The sequence below is a fragment of the Rattus norvegicus genome, chromosome 8 (assembly GCF_021556685.1).
Source record: "Rattus norvegicus strain SHRSP/BbbUtx chromosome 8, alternate assembly SHRSP_T2T, whole genome shotgun sequence".
NCBI lineage: Eukaryota > Metazoa > Chordata > Mammalia > Rodentia > Muridae > Rattus > Rattus norvegicus.
The window spans coordinates 50,066,188-50,081,043 of NC_141541.1; the positions used below are offsets into that span (position 1 = coordinate 50,066,188).

Genomic DNA, 14,856 nt, shown 5'->3' on the forward strand with positions numbered 1-14,856 from the left:
CATTTCCCTGCAGGAAGACTGGGAGTTTCAGAGTCAATTAGACCAGACAAGGGTTTTCCTTATGCTTGTTTTTGAGACAGAGTCTCGAGAATTTCAGCCTTGTCTCTAACTCGATGTGTCCCAGAGAATAACCATGAACTTCTGATCCTTCTGTCTCCATCTCCTGGGTGCTGCAATTACAGGCAGGTATACCTATGCCCCAGTTGATGCCGTACTGGGGATCAAACCCAGGGCTTTTTGCATCTGAGGCATTCTGGCTAGCTCTATGTCAACTGGAAGGATCGTGATGTCGGATGCTCAACCTATATTATCTACTACCCAACTGGGCCCCAGCTAACTCCGCCGGTCCTTCAAAGCAGAGAACTTGACTGTTGCTGCCAGAAAGAGATGAATTTAAAGGTGGAGGAGCCATGAGCCTCTGGGAGACGGCTGCCCAGATATTGGGAAAAGAAAAGAATCAGCTACCCTGGGAGTCTCCAAAGAGATCAGCTAGGAGAACATTTACAGTTCTGTTTCCTCACAGTTATCTGAGGCCATTTTTAAAAGTTAGATTCCTAGGACTTGCTCCACACGTACTACGGTGGGGTGTGCAGCTTTCAAACTCCACGTGACATCCAGGATCAAGTGTCTCTGCGTAGAACGAGCCCTGCGTTCCTCTCTTCTGCCTAGAACAGCGGTTCTTAACCTTCGTAATGTTTCTGCCCTTTAATACAGTTCCTCAAGCCGTGGTGACCCCAACTATAAAATTATCTCCTTGCTACTTCACAACTATAATTTTGCCACTGCTATTAATCATAAGGTAAATATCTGATATGCAACCTTAAAGGGGTCACGACCCACAGACTAAGAACCACTGGCCTCTATAGCTTCCTTTGGACTTGTGGTGAACATAGCGTGAGACCCAGGAAGAAAGTGGGTGGTGTTCTCATCCACAGTCAAGACGCTCAAAGGGAAGGCGTAGAGAGTCCTCAGAGATGTTTCCAGATCGTAAAACACGCAGGATGGGCCAGGGAGGAAGGGAGTAGCAGGAGAGATTAAGGACTGTTGCAACAACTCCATTCAATGGCTGGCTTTCACAGGGAAGGTTCGAGGTGTCTTTACAGGAGTGTCTAGGGTAGAGGAGCAAATTGTTTGGTACTTGGAAAACATGAACTGGTATAGGGAAGGGCTGGTTCCAGTATCTCTGTGACACGCCCCGATTTCCCTGTCGGTAACAAGCTCTCTCGAGCCAAACAGTCAACTTAGGTAGCGAAGGCAAGGAAGCAAAGCCTCTCTGTCTCTCCGCACAAGCGTTAAGTTTTTTTCTAGATGACTTGTAGTCCCCAGCAGGGCATACTGTATGTAAGTAGGTGACACTGTTTTGTGCTGGGAATAAAACAAGCAAAGAGTCACCATGTGTGTCGTTCAAGGTCAGTTCTGAAAGCTTCTAGCCCACTGGAATGCACAGGCGGGAATGGGAAGGGCCAAAACCCTTCATGAAGGTGTGTGTGTGTGTGTGTGTGTGTGTGTGTGTGTGTGTGTGTGTGTGTGTGTGTGTGTGTGATGAATGCATGTTTACATATGGGCCTATGTGCTTGTGTCTATGTGAGTGCGTATGTGTGGAGGGGCTAGGCTGGCCTTGGGTATGTTCCCCAATCATTCTTCCTGTTACTCATTATAGTAGGATCTCTCAGCTGAATCCAGAGCTCACTGATTGGTGGAGGCTAGCTAGACAGGTAGTCTCCGGGTCCCTGTCTCTATCTTCTAAATGCTGAAATTATAGATGAGGCTTCCACGCCTGCCCGGCTTTTATGTGGGTGCAGAGGATCCAAATCATGATCCTCACACTGGCATGATAAGTGCTTTACCCATGAAGCCATCTCGCTTGCAACCCTCATGAAGATTTTTATGACTAGACTCCCCCTTCTAAAGGAAGTGCATGGTATTACAGATGTCTATTATAATCTGAGCTGGAACTGTTTTGTCTTGGGAAGCAGAAGGTCAAGGGCTATGTGTCCTATGAAGGTGATTTAAAAAGATGTTTGAGAACCATTGCCGCCATCACCTCACCAGCCCCAGATGGGCCCCCGTATCTATTCACCGAGCATGGCATGATACAGGCACTACTGTCTGTGACAGTGACACGACTCATGACTGCAAAGGACCTGACCTCCCAGCGTGACCTCCAATGAGAGGAACTGGGGAGTGCAGGAGAAAAGGCGAAGGACATCCCAAAGTTCTTCTGGGGACGTGGGATGCTGGATGGTAGGCTGGCGACACAGAAAGGTGCCAAACTATTCTTAAGGGGACTGCCTTGAAAACCACAAGATTCCTGCCACAGACATCTCCCACTGGGCGCTAACTCGAAGCAACAACAGAGGCGACAGTGAAGGGAGTGACTGGGCATCTGAGGCGGCTTTGTGAAATGTGTCTTGAAACTTTAGGGACAAGAAATAGCTTTAAAACCCAAAAGTAAGACTGCCGTTGATACTTGAATTGATCAACAGACACGTGACTGCCGGGCCCGGAGCACAGAATGTGTTGGAAACACGTGTTTTCTCTTTGATAAGGTGATCACAAGGGTGGAACAAAGGAATTATGGGTAATAGTACATTTGATTTTTAAGACCCTTAACTAAGCAACACCCCTGTGAGTAAGATAGATTTGGAACAAGTTGAAAACAGTGATTTAAAAGGATGCCAATTAGCGAGTTCCAATCACCCAGGAGGGAGGCTCTGCTTCTTTTCTTTCCTGTTAATTATTTCTAACATTCACCTGATGCCCCTGCTAGCTCTTGGCTAAGCTGTTCCCACTGTGGTTTTAGCTGAGTTTGAGTATGAGGTAAATCCGCCCGGCTATCAGGATGCCCCAGGGGTTCGCTTTCTAAATGTAGGAGTTTCCGCTAACTTGTACTTAATTTCTCTGTGTCTGTGTCGTGCTTATATTCCCCCTTGATAAGAACATGGAAGGACAGCAAGACACAGAATAAGGTCCCCATGCTACTGACCAGGGGTGGGGTGAGGGATGAGGGGCAAATGGTGAAGGGTTGGGTTGTTCTCCTCGAAGCTAGATCTTCCTTTTACTAAACGGAAGATGATACCAAAATTACAAGGACATTTGGAGACTGGAGGAACATAAGCACAGGAAGTGAGAGTGGTGAATGACACGGTAAAACTCCCAACAATATGTTAATTTGCCTTCCTTCTTAGGTGTGTGCACAAGCATGTGTGTGCACATATGCGGCTGTGAGTACAGAGGTCAGAGGACAAGCCTAAATCTCATCCTCATGAATGCCATCTACCTCCCTTGAGACCAGGGCTTCCGGAGGCTCAGAGGTCACCAACTGGGCTAAGCTGGCTGGTCCACGATCCTCCTGCCTCTGGCTGTCCACTACCAGGAGTAGAAGCATGGGTCTCTCTGATCTCTCACTTCTCATGGGTCCTGTGCACTGATGTTAGGTCACAGGCACATTTCCAATGGAGCCAAGTCTCAGAGCTATTTCCCTGGAGTCTTTGTTATTTTATCAGAGACCCCTCCGGGTTACCTGCAGGTATGACGTGCATGCTTTCGTATTTTTGGGCCAAGGTGCTGAAGACATTTTAAAATGAACAGACAGTATCCTTTAAAAAAATTATTCTTCTGAGTCACATCTATTAGCTAAGAGCTAAATTGGAGGAAGCAGCTGATGGCTGGACATAATGGCTATGTCCTGAACTGGCAGTTGTCCCTGTCTGCTCCCGATGTACCCAGGGAAGCTCCTTAGAGTAGGTGAGGGATGGACAGACACACCGACTGTCCTGCTAACTGATGCTCAGGAGCCAGGACCAATTCCATCAGGAAATGGCAACACTTGGTCGGATTCACTTTGGGGGCTGCTCAGTCTTTTGTTTTTCTTAAGAATCTTTAAGAGACAAACATTGAGAGCAGGATTGTAGGCAAAATGTTTCTGTGCACTGTGTAAAGGTCGTCCTTGTGTTATTCAAATGCTGATCTCTGCCCTCAAATCTTGTTTCAGTCCAGACACACACGACACTGTAGTGCTTAGGTCAAGAATCTCCTGTCTCAAGTTTGTGTAAGCAATTCTTACTACTTATTCTCTGCCTTGTTGATAAATGCTCATCACCCAGTGGCTGGGCAGACAAGACAGTATAGTAGGATGTCTGCCGGCCAGGGAAAGGAGGGGTTGGGGGGGAGATTTCCATGTCACCATGAGGAGGAGGGGGTCTGAAAAGACCCCATCAGGGGAAAATATCTGAAGTCCAAAGAGCCAGATCAATAATATGCAGTTATCATGTGTTCATGGCTGGGAGGAAGCCAGATTGGCTCAGAGGTTAAGGTAGATCATTTAACTGTTCAGCTACTGGGGTGTAGCTTCAAATAAATCTTGGTTTCTCTGTGTGGTTATTGGGGATTAGCAAAGGTAAGGAAGTACAGCCACTGGCCTAACCTAGTTCTTCCAGTTATATTAAAAATGATTTATTTTACATAGAATAGTGAGGAGTGGAGGTTCCTGAAGGCTTCCAAGCCAGCAGCTTGTTGGAGACAAGGAAGATACTCTATAACTCTGCTATGTGTGGACTGAGCAAAATGAGATACGTGTGCGGAAAAGCTCCTGTTTTTCCTGGTGCTACTGGACATGCGGTGGGCTAAGACATCTGCGTCTGCAGTGAGTAGGTGACTGATAGACAGGATCCCTGTAAGTCAAATCCCCATCCACGAGGACTGTCCCCCGTCAGAAACGCAGGTGAGTAGCAGGTAGGGTGGCATCATTCTAATCTCCCCCTCCCCTTTCCCGGGCCACAGGTAGTTTCCTGCGTAGCTGGCTACTAAAGGTGCTGACTGGGTGCCAAGCATTAAACTTAGGCTCTCTGTCTTCTCACATCCAGGCTGCCTACTTTCTCCCCTGGCCCCTGAGTGTCAGTTAGCAGGACAGCCTGTGTGTCTGTCCATCCATCGCCTACTCCGAGAAGCTTCCTTGGGTACACCAGGGGAGCAGGCAGTGGGATAACTGTCAGTTCGGCACATAGCCATCTTACAGGTGTCACCTCCCAGGGAGCTCAGGTTCCCTGTGTGGCTTACTGTGCCCCCCTAAGGATAATTAATTACTCCAGGGATAAAACCTGAGGTTCTAACACAGCACTGTAGGTGATCTGCCCAACAGAATATTCTAAATGTCTGAGATGATGCTCACTGACTATTTCCAAAAGGCCATGGCTTTACCAACAGGTGCTTTTAGGATTTAAAACCATTTAGAAGGGAAAAAAAAACCCCTCATTTAAGTTAACGTTTTCTTCCACTCAGAATCTCTCTGCTGGAGATGCATGTGTCTGGTATTTAACGTTTAGCCGGCTTATTCAATCCAGTAGCACCATCACGTGTGATGTTTGCCCATTCACCAGGGCCCTCAAGGACAGTAACAGTAAACATGGTTACCCCAAGGCAGACAGGAGCCACCTGCCCAAAGATGAAGCAGGAGGGGCCTCCGGACTCTGGAAAATGGCCGTGAGAGGATACTCACGGCAGTTGGCTTCGTCCTGGCCGTCTTGGCAATCCTGGTGGCCATCACAGCGCTTCCAGTTGGGGATACATTTCTTTGGTTGGCGGCACTCGAACTCAAATCGGTCACACTGCCCAAGCTGGGTGGGAGTGGAGGCGGCAGTGGAGTTTGCTAGGAAAATGTTGTTTTTAAATTACTTTTTGGTATGGAGGAAGCATGCCTATACGAGCAATCCATTCCACGAATCAATCTGCTGGGGGAGAGGGTGGGGGTGCAGGCACCTGCCCGCTATGGACAGAGAAAGCGAATGGGACGCTAATGCCTTATGATGCTCCTCTCGGGGCCCCAGCACAGTCTCACTTGGGAGATTCTCTTTAAAGACCCAGGCATGGAGAGGAAGAAAGGAGAGCACAAGGTCAACGCAAGTGATTCAGGAAGGTCGGAGGGGCTGCATCCCCCTGAAGCCATCGGAAGAGGACGCTCTGAGCCAGCTGGCTCAATATCACAGGGTCCCCCAAAGGCCCAGAAATCATCAGGAGAGCGAGATGACTGGAAAAGGGCCAGAAGTTTCAAAGCAGCCTCCTCACTACCATCTCCTTCCAGACCCAGCCCCTGGAGACAACTGCCCATATTTGAATAGGCCAGAAGCCTGGCTGACTGTGATTTGCAAAGAATCAAAACAAAGGGGCTGTCTAAGCAGTCATACCTGAGGAAGAAGATGCTACTGGAAACAGAGGTACTGACTCAGTCAGCCAAGGAGGAGTCAGGACACTTCCTGAGAGCCCTGACATGGGGCCTTACAGTGTAGGCAGGAGGCCTAGGCTCGCCTCTAAGTACACTGAGCAGCTTCAAGGCTAAACAAGGAAATTACCAAGGCCTGGGGTCTCCTAGCAAGAAGGCCAGCCGCAAAGCACAAGGCTGGCACACTGAGCAGTGAGCTCAGAATCACTCAACAGCATTTCAGTTCCTGTCCTGAAACACGTGTAGCAGTAAAGAATTACCTAAGGAAAACCTTTAGCCTCAAAAACAAAATAAAATGCAACGTGTGTATGTATGCATGCACACGTGCACACACACACATAAGTGTGCACACACTCACACATACATGCATACACACAGACACACAGGAGTGTGCACACACATTTGTAAACACTCATATACACACAGAAACACACAAGTGTGCACGCACATGCTTACACACATATACACATATACACAGATGCACATACTCATACATACAAATACACATGAGCATGCACACACATGCACACACTCATTCACACACACACACCTCCAAGAAAGGCTGTTTGGAGGAAATAGAGTTTTTATAAAAAGCAGCTATCAGGAGGTTGAGGAGATGGCTCAGTGGCTAAGAACCACTGCCCCGAGGACTTGATTCCGAACACCCAGCACCCCTGCCCCAAAGCTGAGCAGATTCAGTGAAGGACCGCTTCAGAGCACAAGCTGAAAGGCAACAGAAGAAGACACCCAACGCCAATGCCCTGCTGTGGCCTCTGTGTGTGCACCCACACACACACAAATTGAATACACGCATCCTGCACATACACACCCACCACCAAACACACACAGAAGCAAGCCTCAAAGTCAAATGTCTGTAGTCCGCTCATGGACATATTCTCCGTGCAAGTGAGAACAGGTGTGGTACTGAAAGGAACGATAGTAAAAGTGAAAGACGATTGAACCCAAAGTAAGAGAAATGAAGACACTCGGAGGAGGAGCTGGCAATGAAACAAATATCACAGAAAACGTGAAGAAAACCGCAAACCTTTACATCTAAAGAAGATTTAAAAAAAAAAAAAAAAGCAAGAGTAAGGGTTGCAGATGTGGCGACTCATGCCTGAAATCCCAGCCACTCAGGAGACAGAGGTAGGAGGATTAGCACAAGTGTGAGCCCAGTCTGGTCTACACGGCTAATCGCAGGGCTACGCAGAGAGATTTTGTTTGAGAAAAAGAGACAAAGCAAACCAAAAAGAGCATGAGGAGGTAGATCCAATCAGCAGACAGTGACAGACAACAAGGTCACCAGGAAAGACCGAGGCTTGCGCCACTAACTGAAGAGTCCCAGGAAAAGCCCCTCAGACCCCAACCCGTGGATCTCCCCACCAGAAGGAGAAGAGACGCACATCGAAGCTCATCCTAATAAGAGTCGGAACATGGGAGCCAAGAGGAAGATATGCTAAGCGAGCAGGAAATTTAAAGTGAGGCCACACGCAGACGATCAGCTCAAGCTGGCCCTGGTTTCCTAAAAGTGACTCAAAGGACCACCGCAGACGCCCCACGATTCTAAAGACAAAAGCAGTTCAAACACATCAGTCCCCAGATGTATTTCCTACATACTCTCTTCCGGGAGCGTTCTATACTAACTGTGAGAGAGGAGAGGAGAAAGGAGAAAACTCGAGACATAGTTGTGGACCGCTTCACAAAGACAACCGTGCAGGAACATCCGGGTAACAGGTAAGAGCCGTAGTAACAGGGCCCGAACTAGGCATGCTGACATGCTCCTGCTGTGTTCTTAGCTGCTGCAGCATCAGATCCACCCAACCCAGTCTCTGCAGGCTGTGCTATAGCAAGGCTCCCAGGCTAGACTAGGATGCACACTGACAGCCTCTCTCCAAAAGTAATTAAGGAAGAGAGGGAATAGAAGAGGCAGAGGGACAGGAGAGGCAAAAGAGCAAAGAGAAGGGAAGGGAGAGAAGAGGAGAGGGATGGGGAGACCTAAGGGGAGAAGAGGAGAAAGGACAGGAGGAAAGAGGAAGAGGAAATGCTGGGTGTTGAGAATTGCTCTCCTGGCTTGGGAGGACAACAGTGGATAAAGCGCTTGCCTCACAGATGTGAGGACCTGTAACCCCAGGGTTCCTCGGGTGAGATGAAAATGGAGAATTCCCAGAAGCTTGAGGGCCAGCTAGATTTGCTTATGCACCAACACACAGCAGAGACACTGGCTGTCTCAAGCAAGACCAGTGAGTTCCGTAGTTGTCCTCTGACCTCCACATCCCTACATGTGAAGATGCATGAGCATGCACACACACACACATACACACACACACACACACACTCACACACACTTACATGCACACACATACACACACTCACACACACTTACATGCACACACATACACACACTCACACTTACATGCACACACATACACACACATGCACACACATACACACACTCGTGTACACATGTACACAGACTCACGTACACATACACACACGCACACTCACATGCACACAAGGGGGTTTAAAAAAACTAATTGATCTTCTACAAGACCACATGCTGACAAGTAGAGAAATGATGTGGGTGGCTGTGGACAAGACACACGGTATACATGTATGAAAATAGCATAAAAAGCTGCACTATCTCGTACAATGACTATAATGATTCTTAAAAACCAAAATTGAAAAAAAAAAGAATTAGCAACCCACCAGTTAAAAACGACTGCCTAATTGTTAAGATGTTTGTTTAGTAGTCACAGAATCTCCCACCACTAAACCCTAAAGCCTCCTCTGATTTTGCAGGCGAGAAGCCACAGTCACTTTTGAACAGGGAAGAGGTGGGTGTGCAGAGAGGAAGAGAGTCTCTACAGACCTAGAAGTGGGCTCTGAAAAAGACTGTGCAAAACATTCCAACTAAGTGTCAATTCTCCTCTCAAAAGCAAATGTGGACTGCTTCAAGTTCAGGGAAAGCCTCCGTACCCCACCCCAGTTCTGTCTACAGGACAGGTGACTTCTCAGAGGTGGACCTCCGGCATCACAGTGGTTGTACAAGCCTTTCAGCTGTTTCTGTGATCAGCCACTAGATGGCAGTGGCTGCCCTTCTTTTAGAAGGCATGCAAGCCAGCCAGCAAGGGTAAAAATTGGGTCCTCTCCTCTGAGTTTTGTACACACACACAAAACACTGCCGCCTTACTATCCCAACTGTAATTCCTCACTGCAAGAGAAGCAGGGGTGGCAGGCAGAGTAGTAGGACTTTTCCGGCAGGAAGCACACAGAGAGGTTTAAAGGCTGGGATGCTTCTCTTGGGTTGGTTGCCACATGGTCTTGGTGCACAATGCTCCCAGAGTCCCCTCCCGAGAGAAAATGACAGCTGAGCAAACCAGGGCTACGACTCACCTAGAGAGGGGCAGGCTTCCTCATCTGAGCCATCAGCACAGTCCCTGTAGCCGTCGCACACCCAGGTGCCCATCACGCAGGCCCCGCTGCTGCATCGGAAGTAATTGGGCAGACATGTGGACGGTCCGGGGGTGGGGGAGGGGAAAATGTGTGAATCTGAGAAAGAATAAGCAAGGAGATACAAAGTGTTAGTAGAAGCTTGGTCTCCAATGAAAATGTGTCCCCAACCTATGCTGATGTCCCTGTTGCACCAGTGACAGACACAGCCCGAAACATCAACCCACGTAAACAGCACGTATATGGGGTATGAAAGGGGTTCCTGAAGAGATGGCAGCCTTTCAATACTGCTTAGCAGATTTTATAAACTGCAACACCTGCAATAATGTAACAGTTGCATGTGTTTGCTCTTGCAAGGGCTCCTGGCTGCTGCCAGAGGAAGAGGTGGACACACAACTAGGAAGGCCCAGGCGGCCAGAGCATTCTCACACAAGCCTCGCATGGCTCTAGCTACAACACCACAACGATTCAAGATGAGAAGCAAAAGGCAACAGAAGCACATGTTCTAAACCAGGGTCCCTAAGTATGCCAGAGAGCACAGGATCTGGGCACTTATCAAAGCCCACTGATATGGGGTCCTCTGACACTTCGAAGATATTCCAGGGAAATGCGTGTGGGGACTGCAAACCAAATGCTGAGCGCCAAGCTCTGGGCTCCTCGGAATCAGAAATGGGCAGCCTTGGAGACAGTGAAAATCGATCACATAGACAGGCAAACAGGAAGTGGGGATCCTGGGGCCGAGGGCCTGAGTTCAGTCTCTAGAACCTACACAAAATGCTAAACATGGCGGCTCATGCTTTTGTAAGCCCAGTGGGAGGAAGACAGGCACACAGGCACCTCTGGAGTCTGTTGGCCAGTCAGCTTAGCCTAATTGGTGAGCCCCGGGTCCCCAGTAAGAGACTGTCTCATAAACCAAGGTGAAAAGAGACTGAAAACTGACAGCGGAGTTGACCCGTGGCCTCCATAAGCACCTGCACAAACACGCAAAATGAAAGAGAAATAGGGGGATGACATCACAGGAGAACTCAGCATCACAGAAAACCCAACAGTAAGGGTTGAGCCAGGCCCTCGAGGGATGGTGGGAGACTGCAGCCAGTCAGAGCTGTCCAGGAGGAGTGGGGCTTAGGCTGATGGGGTAGGGGGGCCCCCCAGGGCTCTCACCTCCACAGTCCTTCTCATCAGACCAGTCCCCGCAGTCATTCTCTCTGTCACATTTCCACCTGTTGGGGATGCAGCGGCCATTCTCACAGTGGAACTGGAAGTAGCGGGAGCAGTTCGGGGCTTCTGTGGGGTTTTCTGCCGAGATCAAGCACAACAGTCATTTCCACTGCACCAGTGGGAACTCCAGGCTCTGCCTATGCTTATCTCCTTAGGCCAAGTCCCAGGGTGCCCATCCGGCTCTCCCAGAGAACATATGGCATCTTCAGGGATCCAAGGAGGGACAGAGAATGCCTACAAACTCAACAGCACCCCATCTTCTTAGGCCCCAACTCCTATTTCTCTGACCTACTCTGGTACCCGGAGAACGGTAACTCTGAGTTCTAATGGTGACACTCTACCGAAGAAATAGCTTAAGTGTGAGTGAAGATGGTCCAAGGATGACGGTATGGTCTGTAATGGCCAACCATGTTCCTCAGCACTGACCATCATGATAGCTAATCTCCTCTGTCAACATACAGTGGGATGCAGAATGGTCATGGAAACATTGTACCCCTGGGTATGCCCATTAGGGCGCTTCCAAAATGTTTAACAGAGCAGGAAAGCATGGCAGGTTCCAAAGGAGAAACTAAACTGAGTATCCGCACTCACTCCTCGGCTTCCTGACTGCCTGGCCATCTCAGGTTGCTGTTGTCACGAATTCCTTACTGTGGCAGACAGCATCCTTACACTATGTGCCAAAATGAACACTTCTTCCTAAAGGTGGCTCTCTTGTGCATTCTGCCACAAGAAAAGTAAGCAAGACACCATTATCCCTTACCCATTATCTTCCCTACATGAGCTGTGGGCCTCGCAACTGTGCAAAGGGAGTGGAAGGAGCATCGCCTTGGAACCTACTGGATGCCACCTTCCCTCTTCACTCCACTCATTCCTCCTGAGAGGACCTGAGAGCCGGCAGCACGTGCTGCTGAGGAAGCGGAAGGCACTGGAGCGTCCCCGTCACTGTAACGTTAGGCTGGCTGAGGAAGGTGGGTCTTCCGGCTTCTTACCACAGTTGGCCTCGTCAGAGTAGTCTCCGCAGTCATCCATCCCATCGCATTTCCAAATCAAGCTGATGCACACTCCGTTCTGACACTGGAAGCCGAACTCGTCACACTCCTTGTGGAACTCCGGGTCTTGGGCTAGAGGGCGAGAAATGTGGGTCAAGGTCGGGTGACTTCCACGCTGCAGAGTACAGGGCAGCAGGGCTCCTTGATAGCCAAGGTCTAGACACTGCTGAGAGCTGAGGGAGCCCTGAGAAATCAAGGAGGGACCCAGTCTCAGCAGAGCACTGTTAACTAACCCATTCTGCCCACTCACATGGGACCAGGACAGGGCTGAACCCCTGAGCTCACATACTGTGCCTGCTTTAGCAATAATGCTTTTAATGGGGAAAATTTACATTCAAATGGAGTCATCAAGGTGGACTCTAATCTGGTATGACTTGTGTCCTTAGGAGAAGACTGTCACTTAAGCCCAGGTTTTTGGTGCCAACCTGGGCAACATGGCAGGACCCTGTTTCTTTAAATAAAAATATACAACGGTAGAAGTTTAGACACAGATACATACAGGAGAAAGATCATGGGTTGAGGGAGGCTCCAGAGAGTGCTCCCAACACCTCGAGAGTGGTCAACAGAGTTTCTGTTGGTTGAGGCACCCAGTCAGTCTACTGGATTTTGTTCTGATAGCTTGAGACCTATACAGACCTAGTGCTATGCTTTGAATGTGAAATGTCCCCAACAGGCTTGGTCCCTACTCAGTGCCATTAATCTGGGAGGCTATGGGAACCCTGGGAAGTAGAACATGACCAGGGAAAGTACAAACTCGGGCTGGGCCTTTGAAGGTTGCACTGGGTCCACAAGTCCTTTTCACTCTGCCTCCCGTGTGTCGTGTGGTAAAATGTTCTCCCCTTCCACACTCCCACTGCAATACTCTGCCCAAACATATGAAGCCAGACAACCATGGGCCAAACCCCACGGAACCATGAGCCAAAGTAAATCCTCTTTAAAAGCTGTTTCTGGGGTTGGGGATTTAGCTCAGCGGTAGAGCGCTTGCCTAGCAAGTGCAAGGCCCTGGGTTCGGTCCCCAGCTCCAAAAAAAAAAAAAAAAAAAAAAAAAAAAAGCTGTTTCTTTTGGTCACAGCAACACCAAAGTAACGACTAGGGATAGCAGCAGGAAAGGGCGGCTGTAAAAGAAAGTATACAAAGTGGGGGTCCACGCCAGGAAGACCACGGGAGCAAAACTGTGCTACAGAGAGATTAGCCCGTCAATATAAATGGAGGGCCAGTCTCTCCCGTAAGGTGACATTTGACAAGGCTCTGGTCACTCCCCAGCTTCATCACAATCACGTATAACTAGCAGATGCAAAGCATCAGTGCTTCTGTGAGAAAAGGAACAACAACAACAGCAGTCCTAGGCACTGAGACGTGACCCGCATTCAGGTCTTAGGTGCCCCACAGAGTGGCCAACTTGCTTGGTCATGGGACTCCCCCCAGCCATGCACTCACAGCATCCGGCGAAGGTGGCATCCTCATCAGAGCCATCTCGGCACTGGATGATCCCGTCACACACCATGGAGTGGAACAGACACTGCTGACGGTTCTTACACACAAAGTCCATGAAGCGTGTGCAGAAGGGCTCTGAAAGAGAACAGCAAGGAAGGGCTGTGAGTGGCTAAGGCTGGCACAGGTGCACTGCAGCCCCGAACAAACACTCAAGGACAGAATACTGTACACAGTGACTGATGGTGACAGCCACCTGGGGTGGAGTACCTCTTTATGCAAGGCCCTGAGCCACTTGGGGGGTGGAACACTTTTTTATGCAAGGCCCTGAGTGAAAACACTTGTCATAAAGTGCACCGTTAAACCTCGAGACAACAGTATAAGAGATTTTATTGTCTCTGCATACATATGGAACAAGGAAATAGGGGTGGCAGCATCAAGTACTCTGTCTGCCAAGGGCACAGGCTAATGAGAGAGAAGCCCAAATTGCACCCCAGAGCTGCCTGGCACAAAGCCCACACCTTAACCATAATTAACAGGACATGGACTCTCTGATAAGGAGGTGAGTAATCATTTTCTACCAGCAGTCAGCATTACAGGCTGAAGCACACACACCTGTCTCCAACCCCTCTGTGGAAACCCTGAGACCAATGTAACTAACTCTCTCGAGAGGCAGGTCCTTTAGAAAAGCCAAAAGCCACTGGTGTTAGAAGCAAAGGTCACTAGGATGAGAGAAATCACAATAGGATAGATGTCCCTGTGAGAGCAGACACTGGAAACGCATGTGGAGTAGAGATCTCGGAACCATAGCACGAACGAATCTGGATGTGAGGAACAACTGCCTTGGGGACCCCAATGGAGGAGTTAGAGAAAGGACTGAAGGAGCTGAAGGGGTTTGCAACTCCATAGGAAGAACAACAATATCAACCAACCAGAACCCCCAGAGCTCCCAGGGACTAAACCACCAACCAAAGAGTACACATGGAGGAACCCATGGCTCCAGCTGCATATGTAACAGAGGATGGCCTTGTTGGGCATCAGTGGGAGGAGAGGTCCTTGGTCCTGTGTAGGGGAACACCAGAGTGGGGAGGTGGGAGGGAATGGGTGGGTGAGTGGGGAAGCATTCTCATAGACGCAGGGGGGAGGGGGGATAGGATAGGGGGTTTCCAGAGAGGAAACCAGGGAAAGGGGATAGCATTTGAAATGTAAATAAAGAAAATATCCAGTAAAAGAAAAGAAAAATTAAAGCTTTTATACTCTTGGGCACCAATTCCTTATCATATACCCTCTCTCCAATTGTGTGTGTGTGTGTGTGTGTGTGTGTGTGTGTGTGCACGCACGCGCACATGCGCAAAGATGTCGAACCTAAGATGTTGTTCCCATGCCATTAGAGAGAGACGTTGACCTGTGTTTTATAGAAGCCTAGAACACAGTGTCATCTGTCTACTCAGTTTCACCATCATAGCACGAGAACAGCCTCATGCAACACAC

General features: G+C 49.1%; 1 protein-coding gene across 1 annotated transcript in view; it reads right to left on the reverse strand.

The window, feature by feature from the left end:
* Sorl1 (sortilin related receptor 1) overlaps positions 1-14,856 on the reverse strand; it is a 162,951-nt gene that overhangs the window by 25,951 nt on the left and 122,144 nt on the right. Inside the window, 5 exon segments of the mRNA NM_053519.1 lie at positions 5,498-5,647; positions 9,611-9,766; positions 10,829-10,963; positions 11,875-12,006; positions 13,372-13,503. Of these exon segments, the coding sequence (NP_445971.1) occupies positions 5,498-5,647; positions 9,611-9,766; positions 10,829-10,963; positions 11,875-12,006; positions 13,372-13,503 (705 nt within the window).